This window comes from Coffea arabica, chromosome 2e (assembly GCF_036785885.1).
Source record: "Coffea arabica cultivar ET-39 chromosome 2e, Coffea Arabica ET-39 HiFi, whole genome shotgun sequence".
Classification (NCBI taxonomy): Eukaryota; Viridiplantae; Streptophyta; class Magnoliopsida; order Gentianales; family Rubiaceae; genus Coffea; species Coffea arabica.
The window spans coordinates 4,375,089-4,396,293 of record NC_092313.1 but is presented as its reverse complement, the minus strand read 5'-3'; the positions used below and the strand labels follow the sequence as shown (position 1 = coordinate 4,396,293).

The window sequence follows — 21,205 nt, the reverse complement described above, 5'->3', positions numbered from 1 at the left end:
TACAAGAAAATCTCATCTTACAGAAATAGCATTTTAACAGTTAGGAAAAGAAACAGAGAAAAGCCAACCAATACTCACTATGTTGATATCTTTGGCTTAACCTGGAGATCTTGAAAGAGGAATCCCATGAACCAACCGTATTCCAGATTGATCCTAAAAAATACAAACATCAGTGGCTAAAAGAATTTTTGACATCATAATCACTCAAGTTACAAAAGTTTCTGGTGCTTTCCATCCATTTAGTAAGGAACCCGTCAAAATGGGAGTATTAGGTCATAGCCAACTCAGGTAAGCACGCCTTTATTGGGAATCATAGAAATCTGCAGGCCTAAAGCAGGTGCTCCCATAAATGGTCAATCCTACCAAGGAGTATTAACAAAATACAGATAATCTGTAAAACGAATCATGAAGCGTTTGTGAAGGTTTTTTTTTTTTAGCCACATTCCTCTTTGCTGCCAGGAAATCAACTCTTCTTTCTTTAAAGAGTCCAACGTAAATCAAAGAAAAGAGCAGAAAAGCAATCAACAAACTCAGATGCAAAATCTGTCACGATTCAACTTTTTCAAGCTTCTCAATTTCTTCACGTTGTTTTCTTTCTGCTTCTTGAAGTTCCCTTTCAGCATCCTCCTCGTCCTCCTGATCATCACGATCTTCAAATTCCTTACTTGCTGCCATTGCTTTTACAACAGGATCTCTAAGCTCCGAAATGAGGCCACCACCAACCCTGTATTCTTCTTCGTCCCCAATTAGGAAAAGGCGCTGATCAGGTCCTGTTGCCATGGGGATGTCTACTGCCAGTAGTTTCATGTCATACTGCAGAAAATCAAACAGTAAATGTTCTTCACAAAAAAGAAGAAGAGAAACTACGCCCTGACTCATAAGCAGGAACGTCAACACCTTTAACTTTTGCTTTTCACCCTTTCGCACCTTTCTCTTCCTTCTAACTAGGACACGGTATGGAATGACAAGTACCAATATTTATCTATGAACAAGCACACATGCCAATCTTACAGAGATATGACTGACAGATGACAAATAGAGAATACACATGTTTACTAAATTGACCACCAAACACTAACCCAGTCAAAGCAGTTTTGCAATATACAACAAATCAAAACGTCTTCTATATATAGAACACTTAGTCAGCTAGTTCAGAAAAAACCTGGCCATTCTTGTTCTTGACCTCAACGCTTACTAAGCCTTTCCTCTCAGAACCTCGTATTGGAAATATCAGAAAACATCTTTTGTTCCTAAACCTTGGCTTGAAGTTCTTCAGTGTCATACCACCTCCTGACATCACATATGCTCTTAAGTCAGTGCCAGTTAGTGGAGCACCCATGACCTCAAGAATCCCAGCGGATGTGTTAAGTCTTCTCATGGCCATTCTATAAACCTTATCAGGATTCACTGTGAATCTTGAACGAAGATATAAAATCTGAACATTACAGGGAAATCAAACAAAATTAACATTAACATTATCTTAAAGTTGAAAGGCACAATAAAAACTCCTTGAAAAACATTTTTAGAAAATACCAGGACATTTCTACAAGCACAATGATTTATGACACAGGGTATCAATCAAGAAACTAAAAGAAGTTCATCGTGAAAAATGAAAATTTAAGACATCAAGATGTTCATACAATATCTATTCAGCAAAATAACTACTCCAAAAAGAGATAACCGAGAACCTAACAAACTTCTGAGCAACTTTTCACGGCTAACATCATTTGAACTGAAGTGTGACACAGATTACCATTTCAGGAAGTTGTAATGTTAAAATAGCAGATGTGATAATTTTTGACTCATTTATTCTGTTTCTTGTAATCATTTTTCTTTTTCCAATTTGAAAATAGGTAGAATCCTAAAGACCAATCAGAAGACTCACACTGACAGGGACCACGACATTGTCCACTGTCAGAGTGCAACATTAGTTCAAGAGCTTCATCTAATTTATCCTAATCATGAGCTTGCCTGCTTATGCAATTGACGACAACAAATAACATCGTCTATTAACTGGTACTAAGAGGTCTAAAATGCATTGATGCTCATTGTCATGTGATACGTGTTGCACTCCATAGTCCATAATAAGATAATTTCAATGCAAAAATAGGTTGTTTAGTAGCTTGCAGAAAAAACATGGATTACAGAAGCATGCTTACTACATTATTTTTGTAAAATTTGGATGAAAATAACATTTGACATAATCATCAAGGGATTAATTGTTAGACAACTAAAAATGAATCTATCCCCAGAGGATAAAGAACGTAGTATTGGCTTACAATGAGTTGGCTAATTAACGGACTTATTTACAAACGAAGAGATCTAGCTATTCAGTAATTGAAAACTGAATAACAAATGTAAGTTCCAATTGACAAACTGGAGAATTCCAGAGCCATCAAAAGAGCAACAAAATAAAATAATGCAACATTTCAAGCTGAACATAGTACACATATACAAAAAGTACCCAGGGAAGAAGAGTTCTGAAGTTAGAATGCTTAACCTTAAATATCAGCTGAAATCACAAAATTTGGGAAGGAGTACTTACAGCAAATGAGACAATGGCAGTGGAAAGAGCAAGAAAACCATATTTGGCCATGCCCTCGGATAGGCCAACAAACGTATTAGCAATCCCAAACATAATCCTCCAAAGCAAGACGCAAACCAGGACCCCTCCAGCACCCACCAGCACCAGACTATTCCTCTTCCAAAACGCCTCAATCTGGAGCCCCACCGCCTCCCTGTACCTGGAAGCAGCATCCTTCACAGCCCCCATTGGGTTCCTCACCGCACTTTTCCCAAGATCATACTTCTTACTAGTGAAAGAAAAATACCTAAACCCGAGAAAATTCCTAGAATTTGGCAGCATACTGGGGTTTGGGTTGATCAGCAGCTTTTGAGTTGGGTTTTGGGAAATCCTTGAATTCGGGGTTGTTGAGAAATGGGCTTTTGAAGAATTCCCTAGCCATGGTGAGAAAATGGGATTCTTAACTAGTTTTGGGTGATGGGTTAGCAAGTGAGAAAAGGCCGTAGGATTATTATTAGCAAGGCCAGCTGGGGTTGTGAGGGATGAGGATTTAATGTGATGGAGGTATGTGAGGACGAACCTTGACGATGAGTATTTCGACATGTTTTACTTTTTCCTCCTGAGTTCTCAGAGTAGAAATAGTTTTTTTGATTTAAAATTGCACAAGCAAACTGCAGTGATCTTTAATACTCGCTACAAAAGGAAATCTGTACAAGCTGGGTTTCTTTTTTCGGAGAAATGGAAGCAGAAAAACGCATGGGAAGAAAAGGAGTCAAATATTGGAAATGACGACTTGATTTTGCTTGTCTAAAGCCCCTGTCCAAAGTCTCCCAGCTCCCCGGTCGAGCACCAGCAGCAGTCAGCAGGTGAACTTGAACGGAAATGGTCAGCGTATTGCAGCCATTTGCAGGCTCGTAGCCTGAGGCATACTCTTGCTTGGGAATTGCTGACTCTGGAAGGAATACCAACAAGGGTCGGGACCCACTCAGGATCCAGCCTCCTAGCTTAGCAAGCCAGCCCGCCAGTCCTTCATGCTCCGACCCTTCCCTTAGGTCCATTTGGATTCATTGTTAGCTACTATTTGGTTTTTTCTTTTCTTTTTCCCCTTTTTTTTTGGTAGACAAAAAGTTTGGACTAATTCGATTCCAATTATCACTACAGCTCAGAATATACCTCCAGGACTATAAGTCCCTTGTAGAGGTTTTTACAAATTATTCACCAACATAATACTCACATTAACAATAGGATTCAAATATACGATCTTTTATAAGAAAGTGACCCATCCTTCTCAACTAAAACAACTTGTATTGGCATTGTTACTTATTTGGTGCATACCAATTGAGTCCAGTCTCATTTTTATTTTTTTAGTGACTCTTATATGTGTAACAATGTGTACATTCATAATTAATTATATGACGCATATTTAAAATTTATATTTCAAATTTAAATTTAAATTAAATGTCATGGATCCAAATCTAATAATGTATATAACGTTAGTGTATAAAACTTTTCTCAAAACTTTTCTATTTTCATTTGGTGACACGTAAACCAAGAAACAGGCCGCCCAGCAACCCAAAAATTAGCTATTAGCATTTAGCAAGCCTTCTATCCCTCGACAATCCATTCATGAGAAAAATGCAGTTTTGATACCCAAATTTTGATACTAACGATTTTAGGTACTAAATTTTGAATAAAAGGAAATCTGGTATTCAATTTTTCAACTTTTGAACACATTTAGTACTCTTAATGATTTTTTTTCAAATTGTTATCGAAAAGAATCACGTGATAGTTATATGTCTGACAACAATTGTATAGAAAAAATGTCTACAAAAAAGTAAAATATCCTTCTGACACTTAGTACTAAGTTTAAGGACTAAATTTTTCATTTTTTTGACATTTTTTATGCAAGAGTTGCTCGGCATGTGACTGTTATATAACTCTTTGCGGTTGCAATTTGAGAAAATCCCTCAAGGGTACTAAATGTGATCAAAAGTTGAAAGATTTGGTATTAAATTTGCTTTTGTCTAAAGTTTGGGAGCTAAAATTTTTCATATGTCAAAGTTTGAGTATCAAAATTGCATTTTTCTCATTTATCCATACCTTTTTTTTCGAAAACGGTAGAATTGTATTGACTTGTCAAAAGTATACACAGTGCGAGCAATGGCTCAATATTTACATTGTGCTATTAGTATAGTAGGTTGGGATTAACCCATTCTACATCTTGATGATTGCTCAATGCTTGAACACTAAATTGAACACACAGAACAGTCCTATCTACTACTTCTAGGCAAAAGGAGCATTTGTAAAACAGGTTACTCAGCTCTTGGATATCTTGTATCACTATAGTCATCCATCCCTCAAGTGGCTTATCCTGCTGGATTTGCTGTAGCAGGCTTTTTTCAGGGACTCCAATGTTTAATAGTCTCCATCCTTGTTCTGTTGCTTTAACTAGTGCTAGTTTGATCTCTTCAGCAAGATGTTGGAGTTGATTCCCACTTGATCTTTCTCTCATTGCCCATCCCATTAGGTCCTGCCTCCTTTCATCCTTTGCTACAATGCCATAACCAACAACTTTCTTTTCCTTGTCCCAGTTTACAGCAATCCTAAGATGTCTTGTGTAGCTGCTGAGTGTTGCACTTCGTCTTGGTTGCTTTGTTGCTGGTGCATTAATGTTTTACCTATGCTACAACTCCTAGCTTTCTCCATTGCATTATTAAACTCCCTCCAGGCAGTGTAGGCTTTGTTGACTATTGCAGCTGGATCTTTTGTCTTTTTGTTGGATTCTTTCTCATTCCTGCCCTTCCAGATTTGCCACAAGATATAAGCCGTGAGACTTATGTGATCAGTTCCTTGGGCTCTGAATCTAGCTTCAGTTACAGCAGTTCACCAATTCTTGAAATTCCTTGTCAGGTTTCCACTTCCATCCCATTGTATTGGAGCTAGCTTCCAGATATCTCGGACTTCCTTACAATTTAGCAGCATATGTTCAAGTGTTTCCATTTCCTCATCATAGCCTGAGCATATTGGATCTCCAACATTTACCCTTCTCCATATCAATTCCTTGACTGGAACTACTTCTCTTAGTTCTTTCCAGATGAAGAATTTAATCTTGTGACTGATGTTTAAGTTCCATAGCACTTTCCACACGTGCTGGTTTGTTAGATTGCAACTAGATTCCGCTTCCCTTTCCACCTTCCTTGCTTCAGCCTCTCTCCTTTCTACTGCATGTTTGTATCCTGATTGCACTGTGTATTCTCCATTTTGGTTTCCCGTCCGGACCATCCTATCTTCTCTTCCTGTGGTGCTAATTGGCACTTTTAGTATGTTGTCAGCATCTTCTTTGCAGAACATCTTGAAGATGAGGGTTCTATTCCATCTGTGATCCACTATCATGTCTGCTACTTTATCAATCTGGCTGTTTGCTGGTTTGGGTGTTTTTGGCTTCCCTTGGTGGTTGTTGGATAGCCATTGGTCTTCCCAGATTCTGGTATTCCTTCCATTGCCTATTCTTCTCCTTACTCCCCACCATAGGTCTTCTCTGCTGCTTATTATACTCTGCCAAAACCAGGAAGCATTCTTTGTTACTTTACAGTCTTGTATTCTGCTATTTGGAAAATACTACTAATTTGTTTTCAGAACCTTGCTGGATAGCAGATTTGGAAAATACTTTTGTAATTTTGTTTATCAGTCTCAATCCCAGAACGTGGGGTATGTACCCCCTATAGCCCAAACTTACTATTTGGGCTACTATATCTGGGCTACAACAGTGAGTCGTAATCAAATATCGAGTTGTGTCCAAGCATTGGCTTGTAGAATGTAAGCCCAGCTTAGTGTTTGCAAAACTCAACTTAATTAGTGAGAACGTAAATTGATATATTATGGGGATTATAGTGATATTAATTTGAGTCTTAAATCCTTTTTTTGCCCATTCAAAGGCTTAGAATTTGTTGCATTAAAACCAAAAGGAATATGACCGCTTAGTACTCATGACTGGCCTAAAATGAGTTATTCAAAATTATATTTCTAAATCCTAACATGATCAAATTAATACGTAACACTTTTGGATCATGCCTGACTTCAAGTCACCAAACAAGGCTCATCATCCTAGTTAAATGATTTGAAAAAGTTCAATATTGACACCGTTTGGATTATTATTTTCTGGGATTTTTATAAAAAAATGTATTATAACAATTTAATATATATATAAAATAAAAAAGTGATTGAAAATATATTTATAAAAAAGTATAAATTTTTTTTAGAGAAAAATTGCAAGTCAGAGTCAGAAACTCTCAACTAGAAACAAAATCAGGAAACCGCAATATTGCAAGCGGCGTCAATTAACTATTTTTGGCGAGTGACCAAAAGCGACACAAAATCGTGCTGGTTCCTACGTTTACCGGTCACACCGAACTTTCTCCTGAATAAAACGCTACCAGCCGAAGGTTGCTGCCGAACATATGAACCCTATCAACTAACCCAGCTGGGAAAAACACCAAAAAGGGCGGAACATAATAAATCTCCATCATCACTTCACCAGCAGCGACGCTGCCTAAAAACAGAAAGACAGAGCAAGTGGAGGGGGGTTTCCACTTTCCAGATGAAGATCCTTCACATCCCATGCTTAGAAGATAATTACTCCTACCTGTAATACGAGTCCATATCCACTGTTCTTTTTTTTTCCCCTTGCAATTTATCTTGATTTTTTTTGTCATTTTAATTGTCGCTTTGCTTATAAACGCACAAACCAAACACTTGATAAATTCAAGGTAAATGAAGTTCAAGCGTTCTCTCTTTTCTTTTTTCTTTTTTTTTTTTTTTAAATCAGGGTAATTAATGAGAAAACGAAAGAGGCAGCAGCAGTGGACCCAGCTGAACCCCATAAAGTTTTCCGAGCTGCCCAGGAGAATGGTGTTCACCTTAAGCTCGTCCTCACTACTCACCACCACTGGTCAGCACCCCGTCTTTGTCTTGGGCTCCAAATGCATGTATATTCGTGTTGATGATTTCTGATCTTGATCACTTATTTGGGTTATGTTTGATTGTATTTGTAACTGTGGATGTGGATTGGTGACTTAAGTTTGATGATAGGGATCACGCTGGCGGAAATGACAAGATAAAGCAGATAGTTCCTGCAATCAAAGTTTATGGTGGTTCGGTTGATAACGTGAGGGGGTGTACCAATAAGGTCGAAAATGGTGACAGAATTCCCCTAGGGGATGAAATCAGTATATTGTGCCTTCACACGCCCTGGTATGCCACTTCACAACCAGGTTCAAAATAATTAAAATGGTGCTGGCATTCAGTTATCATAGAACAAGTTTTCTCGGCTGTAAATTTACCTTAGATTTTGTGGATATTGAAGATCATGATTTTTGTCTTTGCTCTTGAAATGCATGTCTGATGTACTCATTTCCATATTTATTTTTGATGGTGTGCTGCTTTGGTTACATCTTGTGACCAACTGGTTCGAAGTTCAATATTTTGGCATTTCTTCAAAGTTTGATGCTATAAAACACGTCAATACCTCTGTTTTTTTAAGAAAAAAAATTAAAAATTGAGGCCACCATGAATTCAAATATTAGGAAATGTTTTGATGCCAATCTTACTATCATTGAAGTAACAGGGTGCTGTGCTTTTATGATATTTGCGTTAATTTTTTTTTTTTTTGGGGGGTGGGGGATGGGGAATGTGTTATCAGCCATACACAAGGTCATATAAGTTACTACGTGACTGGTAAAGATGGAGAGGATCCTGCGGTCTTCACTGGGGACACATTGGTAAGTAGATTTTTACTTCATTCTTGATTCCTATATAACGATATTCTCTGTTGTTCTTTTCTTTTCCATTGCGAAGATCATTTGTTTGCCGTGGGAGAAAGGAAAAGACACAATGTTCCAGAATATGATCTTGTTAACCCCTATACTTGTGCTTGGCCAATTAATAATCTTGTCATTTTTTCGACTTTTGGTTGGTTTTTGATGCATGAATCAGGAATGAGTAATTGCGTTCATTGCAAGCTCAAAAGTTTGAATCCTCTGTATTATGAGGTATTCTTGCAGGGTTTTCCTGGGCTTGAATGTCTTGCACAGTGGCATTTATGCTCTGAATTTTCCAGCTGCTATAAGACAGTTTATGCTCGTAGTTTTGTTATTTTGCTGGCTGTCTTTCATAGCTTTGCTTTTTAAATATTTATTTTGGGGGGTGGGATGTCTTTAGTATCAGCACTTGTGACTGAGACGGTTCTCAAGTTCTTTTATTCATTGCTTTTATGAAGAGATATAAAAGTATGCTTTTCATTAATCAAGTTATTGCTCGTTCCTTCTTAAGATTATTCAGATTGTCCTAAGAGATTAACTGTGACTTGTGTCATTCTTTTGTTTTCTAGTTTATTGCTGGTTGTGGTAAGTTTTTTGAAGGCACTGCAGAACAGATGTATCAGTCCCTATGTGTGACATTAGGTTCACTACCAAAGCCAACTCAAGTTTTCTGTGGACATGAGGTAATCTGTCTTAACTTTTATCACAATGTGTTTGGTATTAAGATTTTTATTGGATATATTGATTCTGTTTAATTACCATTTTTCTTATGTCTGCTTCGTTTTTTCTGTTGTGTCAACTGGTTACAGTACAGTTGGTGTTCTCTTCGCATGTTGTTGTGCAAAGAAACTAGAAGGCTTTATTTGTATCACATGTAAAATTTGTTTTCAAGCTGTATCATCAGTGCTCAGCCACAATATGCACATTCAGCCTATATGCATTTATAAATTCCGTTTGATTGTTTGAAGCGTTACTGATTCTGGTTGAGTTTTTTTTTTTAATCAGCGTTGGTCACTTCTGTAGTTGATTTTTGCCCCGTCACTACCTAAAAGTGGGTGGACAAGTGCTAACATCTGCGTGACTTGTTTGCAGTATACCGAAAAGAACTTTCAGTTTGCTATAACGGTTGAACCTGATAATGAAAAAATTAGACAAAAGTTAGCATGGGCTCAGCAGCAGAGGAGGTCTGGCCTTCCAACTATTCCATCCACTATTGGGGAGGAACTGGAGACAAATCCATTCATGCGGGTTGATCTTCCTGACGTTCAGGTAACTCCGGAATTTGAAATACGGGGATTCTAAAACAGTTATAGTATTGCTTGTGTAGAATATTTGATGCACTAATTGTTGCAGTACTGAATTTCATTCAGACACTTAAATTTCCTTCGAGTGTAGATGTGTGTATATCAGTAACTGGAAATTGTGCTTCTTTTGCAGAGGAAGGTTGGCTGCAAGTCCCCTGTGGAAGCCATTCGAGAGATCAGGCAACGGAAGGATACTTGGAAGCCTACTGCATAAATAAGATGTGCGGTGTAATGTTGTTTCAGGTCTGTGGTGTGCCATTGTGTAGTAACGAGAGACTGCAGTGGCTCAAATGCAAATTGAGTAGATTTTGTGTAATGTAAATGCTATTACGCTGTTATTGGATGTGCCAAATTCGGTCACCGATTTGCCAAATGCAGCAAAAAGATGAAATTTGCAAAACAAATGAAAACAAAGAACTGGTATCAGCCAGAGGACAACTATAGCCACAAAACAAAAAATTGCAGCTACCAGTTTATATCTGAAGCGAGTAAAAACACTAGAATTATTAAACAAATTATAACTATGACGGTTCTTCTGCTTCCTAATTGATTCAGGAACATTGCAGACTACACCAGTTCAACGTCAAATCTTTCCCGCTCGTACTAAGTTGAAGGGAATCCCCGTCTTTCTTTTCTTCTGTTTGAATTATCACCGCTTGCAGAGAAGAGCGGGTTTCGAAGACAACGCTCTTTGAGACATGAAGATCATACCCATGCCCTGTTTGGAAGATTAACCATTCCTGCTTGTACAAACTGGACATGAAGATTAACCACCATGGGGTCTCTATTCAAACGTTTCGTCTTTTTCATGTGCCGGGTTTGTAGTGAACGTTGGGTAGACGGAGATTACTGATGGATTGTTGGTTGAAATGGTGGTAGGGATCATGCTGGTGGGAATGATGAGATGAAGAGGTTGGTGACCAAGATTAAAAGTTTTTGGTGGAGTATATGATAACGTGATGGGCTGCACTAAGAAAGTCAGAGATGGTGACAAGATATTCATTGGGGTTGATAAAAATATCATGCCTCCTAACACCTTGGTTTGTTTCATAATCTTCGTTAATAATTTGCTCAAATTAATCATGTCAAAATTGCTTTGACGCCACCCATAATTGAGCCCTCCTAAGTCCTAACACCTTGATTTTCATTTTTGTTTTCTGAGACTCAGTTAGCATTGATTTGATTAGCCGTCTTGAAAGATTTCTCAATGAAGAACAGTGAATTAGAGAAACATATTTCTCAATGAAGAACAGTGAATTAGAGAAACATAAGAATGTGCACTTTGTGGTGGCTAGGAATTTATGTGAGGACATGGTGGTTGTCTGTCTCTGAGATTATGCAGTTATGATTCAACCCTTTAATTTTCCTTTGCAAAATGAACACAGAAGAGGGGGGAAAAATCAAGCTTAGCTAATCAAAAAAGACATAAAGAGAAAGAACTATCTTCGTGAATTCGAACCAGACAATGCAAACATTCGTCAGAAATTGATATGGGCTAGGCATCAAAGGTTGCTCGGACTTGCGACTGTTCCATCAACCATCGAGGAAGAATGGGAGACTAACCCATTCATGCCGGTTGATATTCCTGGGATTCAGGTGCTATCGCTTTCCTAGTCAGAGTATTCTGCTTATGGTCCTACTACATTAAGTCATTAACTGAAGGATAGAGTTGTAACTTGTATACGAAGGGCAAGATGGCTGTGCTAAATTTGTGTATAAAACTCATATTTTCAACAAAAAGGGGACAAATAAATCGAAAGAAAACTTCTGTGATCTGTTGTTCAACTTCAACACACCCGCCGCTGCCCAAAGTTTTAAGAGTAGTTTTCTTCTCGTTGGACGCAAATCAGCAGTTGAAGCCTTGCGGGAAATCAGGCAACGGAAGGATAATTGGGAGGCTTGAATGATTCTCTGAAACTGACTACCGTGTGTGTTTTTAGTTCCTACGTTGATAGTACATGAATGAAGGGTGTCTACTGGTCAAGTTCGAGTTAGAATTGAAAATTTCATATCCAAACCCATTTTTATGTAATAGGTCTAGACCCCATCCGTATGTCCAATAGGTCTTGACCTTAGAGTTTCGGGACCGGATCCGACGGATTCCGAGTCGAATCCAGATTTACCCAGAAAGAAAAGGTCCAAATTTAAACATTTGAAAATTAAATCCAAAACCAATCACCAATCCAATCTCCAAACTTAAACAAATCAAATTACAAACCTGAATCACAAATAACTCGCAATAGTCAATTCAAAACTAACCACAAATTAATCTACAAAGTCATTACTAAATTGTTAATTTGGTAAAAGAATGTATTTAGAAATATTTATATTTTATAATTATTAATATATTATTCGGATACAGGTCGAAATCGTATCTTTCCGTATCCGACCCGTTTTTGTTAAAGTAAAAGGGTTCGAATCGGGATCCGGAATTATTTTTCAACCCAAATTCGGAAAAATTACCCGAATCCAAACTCGACCCGTTGATACCCCTATACGAAAGCAGTCGTCGTTCCCAAACATTTGTGTTGCGCCACTGGTTTATTAGTAGAGTGCTACTTAGACCTAGCAAAGTAGATCCCTGTTAGGATTTTGTCAAAAACAAAAAGGCTTAATCAAAGTTCTAGTACTATAATTTATGACTGATATTATTCTAGCCTTTGCTTGAATTCTACTTCAATCCTCATTAATTTTGCTTAGATAGGGAAGGCCATCATAATGCATCAAAGGATTGTGCCTATCATATAGCGTACTAACTTTTTTCTCAAATTTCTCTATGCACTGTTATCTTTGGTGGATTTGGAACGTAACCAGGAGGAAAGTGCCTCTGCATCAGAACAAATGTATAAAGGCTGTTTGTCTCCACGTTTGCAAAGGCTCGAGGAGGAAATAACAGCGGGACCTAATCTTTTTTTTTTGTCTGTAACGATAGATGTCCTATAAACTAAATTAGCCTAATCTAGGGGAAAGGGACAAGGAGAGATAGTCAACTAAGACCAGCCACATATTGTGGCAAATTTGAGGGAGGCAGGGGTTGAATCCCTAATCTCCAGCACTATTATAGAGGGTGATGATCACTGGACCAATGGGCCAGTGGCAGGACCTAATCAACTACTATCAAAAATACAATTGCCATAAATGGTGCCATATTCAATATAGAGTTGGTAAAGCTAATTTTTCTTGGGAATTGGGGTAAGGATTAAATATTGAGCAACACTTTACAATTGCCAGGGAACAATAATGATTCAAAATTTCTTCCAACTTTTCATTTCAAATGGGAGAGCGGGGAGTTTTAGAACAGGGAAGGTAAAGAGGACCGGATGCAGATGAAGTAATTTGCGGCAGGACATGATACAATCATACAAGCTGTGTGAATTGGTTAAGCCCATATTAGCTTCACAATTTCACATTAATTAATCCTCCTACATCTCATCTAGGAGTGGTTGGCCACAAAAAAATTTTAAAATTTTACTTGAGTGCATAGGTTAAGGGATCAAATTCCTTGATCTGTATTCTAGAAAATTCAGGTTTTCTTGAAAAAAATTTGTTAACGGATGCGTAGATATTCTTTTGAACGGTGGTGGTTTAAAGTAGCTCTAGAATAAAGTTTAAAAAAAAAGAAAAAATACATCTCATCTAAAACAAGGGACTAACTAGCTGGTTGTGGGGCATGATTAAAAGTTTTTTCTTGCTTCAAAAAAAATTTTTTTTTTTCCTCTCATGACTCGTGAGCAAAGTCCACGCGGGTTTTGTACACGTCTGGAACCCAACGCTCCCCATGGGCATGTGCAGAGTACCAATAACGCGTCACAAATTTTCTTCGGGGCCGTGTACGGCAATATCAAAATTTTCCTTCGTGCACCCCCAATCCCTTTAACGTCAAGTAATAAATAACGCGTCACAAATAAATACTACTAATCTCAATTAGCTTTCTTTTTGCAGGCGGAAGGAAGAGCTAAGTGATTTGGAAGGGGAGTAAGAGATTTTGAATTTAAATTTTTTTATTTATATTTAAATAAAAAGACAAAAAACTCAATCATTTTTTTTTATTTTTCATTTCATTACTTCTCTTCTCTTTTCCTTTCACTTTCCAATAGTCAAAAGAAAAGAATTATTTTCTATTTATCTAATAACTTACTTAAAAAGCAAAATGCAAATAAAAACAAAATAAAGATAAATAACTTCGATGATATTGTTACTATTGGATTGCCTCTTTCTAAAGAAAATTTTTTATATTTTCTGTAGAAAATATTTGGATTGCCTTTTTCTAAAGAAAAAAAAATTGCTATATTTTCTGTGAATATATTTTTTAATCATCTTTTTATTTCACATATATCAAATCGTTACAATAATTTTTCTTTTAAAAAAACTCAAAAAAAATGGAATCCAAACCAAGCCTAAGTGTTTCTTTGAATTAACTAATTAGTCTCTACCGCATTATCCCAGTCCTCGGGGTTGGAACATCTGGGCTATTAACCTGTCTCACTCCTTTGACTTCGTCTCTTCCTCCTTTGGACATTTCTTCCCCAAGAAATTTCCTCTCAATTTATTTTTCCTCAAGAAATTTTACATTTTGTAAATCTCATTTCTTCTCTACAGAAAGCCCCCCAGAAAATTTTATTAGGGTTTCTATCTCACAGATGGAAACATCGAATTCCAATTCTGATGCTGCTCATGCCAGTCCTTCCGCTTCCAATTCCACGCCATCATCTCCCAGGGATTCTAATTCAGCTCCTTCCAGAAGGTACGGCGTCCAATTCCCTCCTCCGCTCCGGTTTTTCCACTCCCCAGTCTCTTCCTTGCTGGAATATTCCGGTTTGATTAGGCTCCGACCCGACCATTCCGAAGCGGAGCACCTCATTATTGACCGTCACGATACTAGTAATAGCAATGGCAGCATCAGCGCAAACGGTCCCGTTCCGGTCTTATCAACGACTGCTCTAAGAAGTGGCAGTAATGCTAGTATTGCTACTTCCAGTAATGGGGAGGTATCGATACGGATAATTGGGCCTGGGGATGGGGATCGGGTCGGATTAGTAGCTGACGCTGATGGTGATGAGGAGTCTCTTGGGTTGGGGTCGACTTCGGCGTCGGTGGATGGAAGCAGTCAAGATAGAAGCTTGGGTGCTGGGGCAGGAGCGGCGGCGGCGGATACCGGGGGCGAAGGAAATTCGACCAATGGAAGCAGTAGAGGGGAGTCTTCGTATCAGAGGTATGATATTCAGCAGTTTGGACGATGGATTGAGCAGATTCTGCCATTCTCTTTGTTGTTATTGATCGTTTTCATTCGCCAGCACTTGCAAGGTATCCTCAGTTTCTTTTTTTCTCCAAGAAGTATATTTCTTAATCTTACTTTTACGATCGTTATAATTGAATGTATTGCTATTTTTCTCCAAGAACTATATTTTCCTGTGTTTTAATATTTCGAAGTATATAGGGTGTAGAAATTTTTTGTTGATGTACACTGGCAGTCCTATATATTGGAAGAAAAATTAAGGAAGAATACTAGATTTTATTAATGAGTAGGAAGGGAACTATTATGCGCGTGTAAAATTGGACATTGGTTGAAGTTAGTTTTGTTATTAAGGATACCTCAAATAAAAGGGATTGGTGATTCGTTCTTAAAAATGGGATGGCGTCTTTTGCCACAATCCAGCTTATTTGCTTCAAAGCATTTTTAGCGTGCAGTGGGCGTGTTCTCTTTAATAGGCCTCATGATCTTGGTGTTACTTTGCACTTCATCAAATGAATGCAAAAAATATGTTGGATATGGACAAATTTTGGCAGCTCTCCTTGTGACTGGGGATGAAATCATGGTGACTTGATGTGCTGGTATATGGTACTTTTGCAAGAGTTTCAGGCAAACCAGTCTACTTTGCATTTTGCTTTCTTAGTTTAGCTTAAAGAGTATTTATTTAGATGGGCTTACCAACATGTATTGGCTTTTTTCTGCATAATCATGCCTCTAGTTGCTTGAGGAGTATCCTGCATATGCTCGTCAACATTCTTTTCATTTTATATTGTAACGGTGTTTTGATAAGCCTTTCAGTTTCCAAATCTGGTTTGATGGATACATGTATTTTTGCTTCTTGCTCATACTTACCCTGGAACATGCTTCACTTGTTTAAGTGGAAGTCTATTTTAATGTTCTGAGTTAGTGACTGAGAGTACAAAGTGGATAACAAATGATGATCTTCCATTTTCAATAGTCCTTTGTGTGTCTTTCGCTGTCTTTTAACGACTAGTTGCTTCTGCAATAAAAAGATAGGGAACTTTGGCCTGATTTTGTAGCCCCTTAGTCACATTATTTGTTCTTGGATATATATCTGACCTACTACTATAAATGGCGGACTTCTACATTTTGTTCTGTAGTTTGTGCTGCTTTTCCATAAATATATGAATTATCTTTAGAAGTTATTCCTGCAGGATTTTGCTTTTCCATTTTATTCTTTAATTATCAATTTTAACCAAGTTCTTACTTCACATGGTTTGCAGGTTTTTTTGTCACAATTTGGATCACCGCTTTCATGTTCAAGTCAAATGACATTCTGCGGAAGCAGACAGCTCTGAAGGTTCTATGCTATTTCCATTTTGTAGAAAAAAGTTTTGTTACCGTTTATTATTTCAGAACCTGTTTATGCTTGCTTCATGAAAATTAATATTAAATAACTGAGACGTTCAGTTGTACTAATTCTTGTTTTTGTAGGCTGAGAGAAAGATGTTCGTCCTTGTCACTTATTTCGTGGTCTTTATACTTCACGCGTTTGGGATCTACTGGTGGTATAGGAATGATGATCTTTACTACCCATTATTCATGGTCCCTCCAAAGTCAATCCCACCTTTTTGGCACGCAATTTTCATCATCCTTGTCAATGGTATGAGTTTCAGTCCTTTTGTTGATAGCTTTTGTAGGCCTTGGTTTCTTCTTGTGAATTTTAACATGGTTAACATTTCTATAAATCTCCAGCCTGCATGTTTTTATTGTTCGTTGTGGTGGTGAAGGTTTTATGGTATAGTGAAGTAATCCTCCAACCATGAGTTTGACAGAAAGATAACTATGTTTATTTTTTGGAATCTCTAGCTGCTTATCTTTATTTTGGATGAGTCAAATTAGTATTTTATGTTGTATTATCCTTTCTTTTGGAAGTTTATCTTTCTACATTGCTAGTTATGTGAGAATTTTATGCTCTTGCTATTCTACATGTACAATTTAGGGTCATGGTGTGTTTATATATAATCATATAAATATCTGACCTGTTTTTATCATGTTGACATCGTATCATGACCTTTTATTAGTCATCTCAACTGTGAAAACCTGTTGCGCAAATGTTATTAGTAATTGTTTAGTTCAACATGTGAGTTTTAGATTAATTACGTATAAGAAAACTACTTATCTGACTTACAAGCATGTTAAATTGGTAACAAATTACGTAAACTCAATAACTTTATTTCAATTTTACCAGAGTAAAAGCATCAAAAAAGCATCCAAACACATCCTTAGCTGTTGGCCATCAAATGATGCTGTGTTTCATTAGCATGAAGTGAATTCGGACTAGTGACAAGTAACTTTCATTCTTCCCCTCATAAAAGGTCTTAAAGATAAATGTCTATGAATACACACATTAGTACTAAAAAAGTAATAGTAATAAGGCTAGATATGCAAGTACAATCTTCTCCAAAAATGTAAACCATTCTCTCTGATCTCCAGTCAAAGTTTGGTGGCTTCAAGTGTTATAGATGATGTTGGTTAGATATCTGTAAGTGTTGTTTATTGGATAGGAGTACAAAGTGAAGCTATACATATATTTATTTAAATATTTGAAATTTTTGATATATTTCTACATAGTAGATCATGTAATTTCTGTTGTCTGCATAGAGGTTTAATTGTTACCCTTTTGTTTCGCATCATGATTTGGTGCCGTTTTAAAGAATCTCATAATGACATTTTACTTCAGTTTATTTGTATTATGCACACCCATATTAACTTCTCTATGTGATTACTTCCAGATACAATGGTGAGGCAGATAGCTATGGCCTTGAAGCTGGTGTTACTGATGTATTACAAGAATGGCAGGGGCCATAATTTCCGAAGACAGGTAGCATGGTATTCAGGGTGATTGTAAAGTCCCTTTTTTTTTTTTTTAATTCTAACACAAGTCTGTCTGACATATCGTTCTTTCAGGGTCAAATGCTAACTTTGGTTGAATACACATTGTTGCTATACCGTGCATTATTACCGACTCCTGTATGGTATAGATTCTTCTTAAACAAGGAATATGGAAGTCTTTTTTCATCACTGACAACAGGGTTGTATCTAACATTTAAACTTACATCTATTGTTGAGAAGGTATGATTACCTAACAACTTGTTCAACTGTCATTAGCTATTCTTGTCCAAACTCTGCTGATGATCTTATCACATAATCTTTTTTGGTGCTACTTTCAGGTTCAATCCTTTTTGGCAGCCTTGAAAGCACTATCCAAAAAAGAAATTCATTATGGATCTTATGCTACATCAGAACAGGTATGTATCTCTTTGGAGCCAGCCTATTTTGCTTAAATTTTGCAAGTTTTTTTAACAGTCTATTTGGATTTTGTGATAATCAAGAATAGTCTCGAGCCTTGTTTTGTAAAAGCAGTAACTACTTCCTCAGATAAGATCATCTTTGCCATGTGCTGCACTTGTTTAAAATGTTTTTGCTTCACTTTTACCATGAGTGATACAACTTACCTTATTCCAGTAATTAACATTTTGTATGGAGTGATGGGCTTGTATCTTTTCATTGGCTTTTCCAGAAGAGGCTTGATTTTTTGAGTACATATGTCATGTCAATTATGGTGCTTTTCTAGCATAATATCCCTGTAGGATGGGAAGTCTCTGGTCTTGTATATTCATTTGCTGTTGCGCAGACTGGATAATATTCCAAGAAAAGGAAATGATCATTCACATTTAACCATCTTTTGTACTAGTTGAATAATTAACTTGCTGGTTCGCTGCCAACATCACTTAAAACTGCCAATGTGGTATGGTATGTCATCAAATGCATGGCATAAAAAGTATGATATTCTGGCTAGGTCTACATACCTCTGGAATCTGAATTTCTCAAATCTTGCATTGTCCTGTCTTTTGTTCTATCTGTTTTTCCCTCCCTTATTGTATGCCTTCTTTTTATTACATATTAGGGGTTTTGATGGAATGATATCTTGGAAACTTGATTAAATGGTTTTTGGTTGCTGTTTAGAGTTTTTTAGTATATTAAATGGTTTTTGGTTGCTGTTTAGAGTTTTTTAGTATATTAAATGGTTTTTGGTTATTTTTGAATTGTTGATCCTGCAATTTGTATGAATTATGTGTCCTATCTTGCTTCTCTCAATAATAGCTAGATGTTGGGGTACTTCCGGAACTTTTTGGAGTGCCCTATCAGATGTAACTTGAGAGCTTGTGTATGCTGGAGTGTCAGTTGCTCATGTGAAGGTTGAATGTGTCCTATGGTAATATAAGATAATTGTTTCCCATTCTGCAAGGTGATTTAATTGTGGATCATCCAATGCAGGTAAATGCTGCAGGTGACTTGTGTGCCATATGCCAGGAGAAGATGCATGCCCCAATTTTATTGCGTTGTAAACACATCTTCTGCGAAGATTGCGTTTCAGAATGGTTAGTTACATTTTTATTACTGCATCTTCTTCTTCTGTTACTTTAAACAATAAATGAGGTTTCATCTGGTTTTTACTCCATAAACTTTTTGTCACTTCTATCTTAGCATTTGCATAATGTGCATCTCTTGTTTTTTGGGGTTCTCATGGTCTAAGAAAAGAAGATATCAACATGATGCTCCTACTATACATTCACATGAAGCCCATTGTTGACAGAATAGATCCAGTATTGTTAGTAGTGTTTGGCAAGTTCTACCTAGATTTTTGCTTTAAACTTGTCCTTTGAGGAGAATTTCTGGCATCCTACTTATCACTCCTGGAACTTTCTATCTTTTAGTTATTGAGTTTTGGTTCAGCAAGTTGCGTCTCTCACGCAGATATCAAAGGCAAGAAGGTTGGCCTTTGAAGCATGCTTGTAAGCTTCAGTTTCATGCCATTCAGGCATCAATTCTGCCTGTTTTGGGCCTTCCTGGGGGGAAGTATTTCTCTACATGTAGATGCTGCAATGTGACGTGACATCCACCTTTGGCCTTTAGAAGAAACAAATTTTTTTTCTTTTGTGTGTTTTTTTTTTGGTGTTTTAGGGGGGGCACAGAATGGTTCAATGGCACTTCAATTGTACGTTGAAACTTCACTGATTAATCAAATTGTGGTACTGAAGATTAATATTTGACATAGGATTTGATATGTGGGAGTTACTGCAATCTTGTGTTCTTTCCAAATAAGCTTTTAAGTACTTTTGCTATATATATTGCTGAAGTTGGCTCTGTGGGAGGCACCGCAATATTTGGTTCTGATTATGAAGTTTGGTAACTGTTTCCTCACCAGGGGTTTCTTCAAATTTTTGCAGGTTTGAAAGAGAGAGAACTTGCCCGTTGTGCAGGGCATTGGTTAGACCAGCTGATTTACGATCATTCGGTGATGGTTCAACAAGCTTGTTCATCCAAATGTTTTGAAGTTTTATACCTTCCTAGAAAAACTCTCCCCTACAGTGGCATTTCACAAAAGTATCTTCTTATAAAGTAAAAACACTGCCTCATTCTTGGGTTGCCTGTTGCCTCGTTGTGCTAAAGACGATGCACGAGGTAGATAAGGTCCGATCCAAGACCTGGACAGATGGAAGGCTAAATTGCCGTACAGATGTTTATTCACTCTCAAAAAGTTGAGCAAAAGTAAATGTAAAGTTTGATGCCTCTCTCCCCCAACCAAATGAAATCCCTATACAACCCCCAAAATCACAGGCGGGAGTGAAAGAGCATATCCTTTTCTTTATCTGCAATTAGATGATTACATCATTCGATCTTCTGGGCAGTTTATCTGGTGTTATGCCTGTATAGGGTGATAACATTGTCGATAAGACACAGCCAAAATTCTGGGACCCTTGTATTCGACATCAATGTTTCTTTAGAAATATGCTTAAATCGCCATAATTCTGTCTACTGATATTTCATTATCTGATTGGCAATGTACAAGTTTAAGGCCTTGTTTGGATTGCTTGTTTCCGTCAGAAAATAGTCGTTTTTCGTGATCACATTTCCCTATCACATTTTTCCCTCACATATATCAAATCGCTACAGTAATTTTTTCATAAAAAATGATGGAAAATGCAATCCAAAAACAACATAAGTATTTTGGAACTGTTAATTCTGTTCTATTCCTTTTTTTTTTTTTTTTGGTTAAAAGGTCTAGTGTAGAAGCTAAGCAGATGGACTTCGAAACTTAATTAGAACAAATAGTGTATATCATTTTAAGATTCAAATCGAGCTAAGCAATGATTTCAACAGAGAGGTATATATATCTCCATTTGATGAATCAGTTTTTCTATTTTTTTCTTCTTTTTCATTTTATTTCATTTTATTTTTTTTGTGTTTGGGGGGGGGGGGGGGGGGGGGGTTGTTGTGGAGA

The 21,205-nt window shown here is 37.1% G+C and overlaps 3 protein-coding genes across 4 annotated transcripts; 2 read left to right on the top strand and 1 right to left on the bottom strand.

The window, feature by feature from the left end:
* Positions 1–364: 364 nt before the first annotated feature.
* On the bottom strand, positions 365–3,340 carry LOC140036520 (uncharacterized). The gene is made up of 3 exons (XM_072078254.1): positions 2,546–3,340; positions 1,163–1,435; positions 365–813 (listed from the first exon to the last, which is right to left on the bottom strand). Exons 1-3 carry the CDS (start codon positions 3,125–3,127, stop codon positions 547–549), a joined length of 1,122 nt encoding a protein of 373 aa, XP_071934355.1. The 5' UTR covers positions 3,128–3,340; the 3' UTR covers positions 365–546.
* Positions 3,341–6,918: 3,578 nt separating this feature from the next.
* LOC113725251 (hydroxyacylglutathione hydrolase cytoplasmic) lies at positions 6,919–10,004 on the top strand. Of its 2 annotated transcripts, none has more exons than XM_027248304.2 (7): positions 6,919–7,168; positions 7,350–7,509; positions 7,602–7,774; positions 8,223–8,301; positions 8,910–9,023; positions 9,433–9,609; positions 9,778–10,004. In XM_027248304.2, the coding sequence occupies exons 1-7, from the start codon at positions 7,122–7,124 to the stop codon at positions 9,856–9,858; spliced, it is 831 nt and encodes a 276-aa protein (XP_027104105.2). In that variant the 5' UTR covers positions 6,919–7,121; the 3' UTR covers positions 9,859–10,004. The 2 variants fall into 2 exon arrangements, with proteins under 2 accessions (XP_027104105.2, XP_027104106.2); XM_027248305.2 differs by having other exon boundaries at positions 6,924–7,168; positions 7,350–7,472; positions 7,613–7,774.
* Positions 10,005–14,081: 4,077 nt separating this feature from the next.
* LOC140036518 (uncharacterized) lies at positions 14,082–20,791 on the top strand. The gene is made up of 8 exons (XM_072078252.1): positions 14,082–14,948; positions 16,140–16,216; positions 16,351–16,519; positions 17,652–17,740; positions 17,827–17,991; positions 18,090–18,167; positions 19,198–19,301; positions 20,151–20,791. Exons 1-8 carry the CDS (start codon positions 14,285–14,287, stop codon positions 20,254–20,256), a joined length of 1,452 nt encoding a protein of 483 aa, XP_071934353.1. The 5' UTR covers positions 14,082–14,284; the 3' UTR covers positions 20,257–20,791.
* Positions 20,792–21,205: the final 414 nt, after the last annotated feature.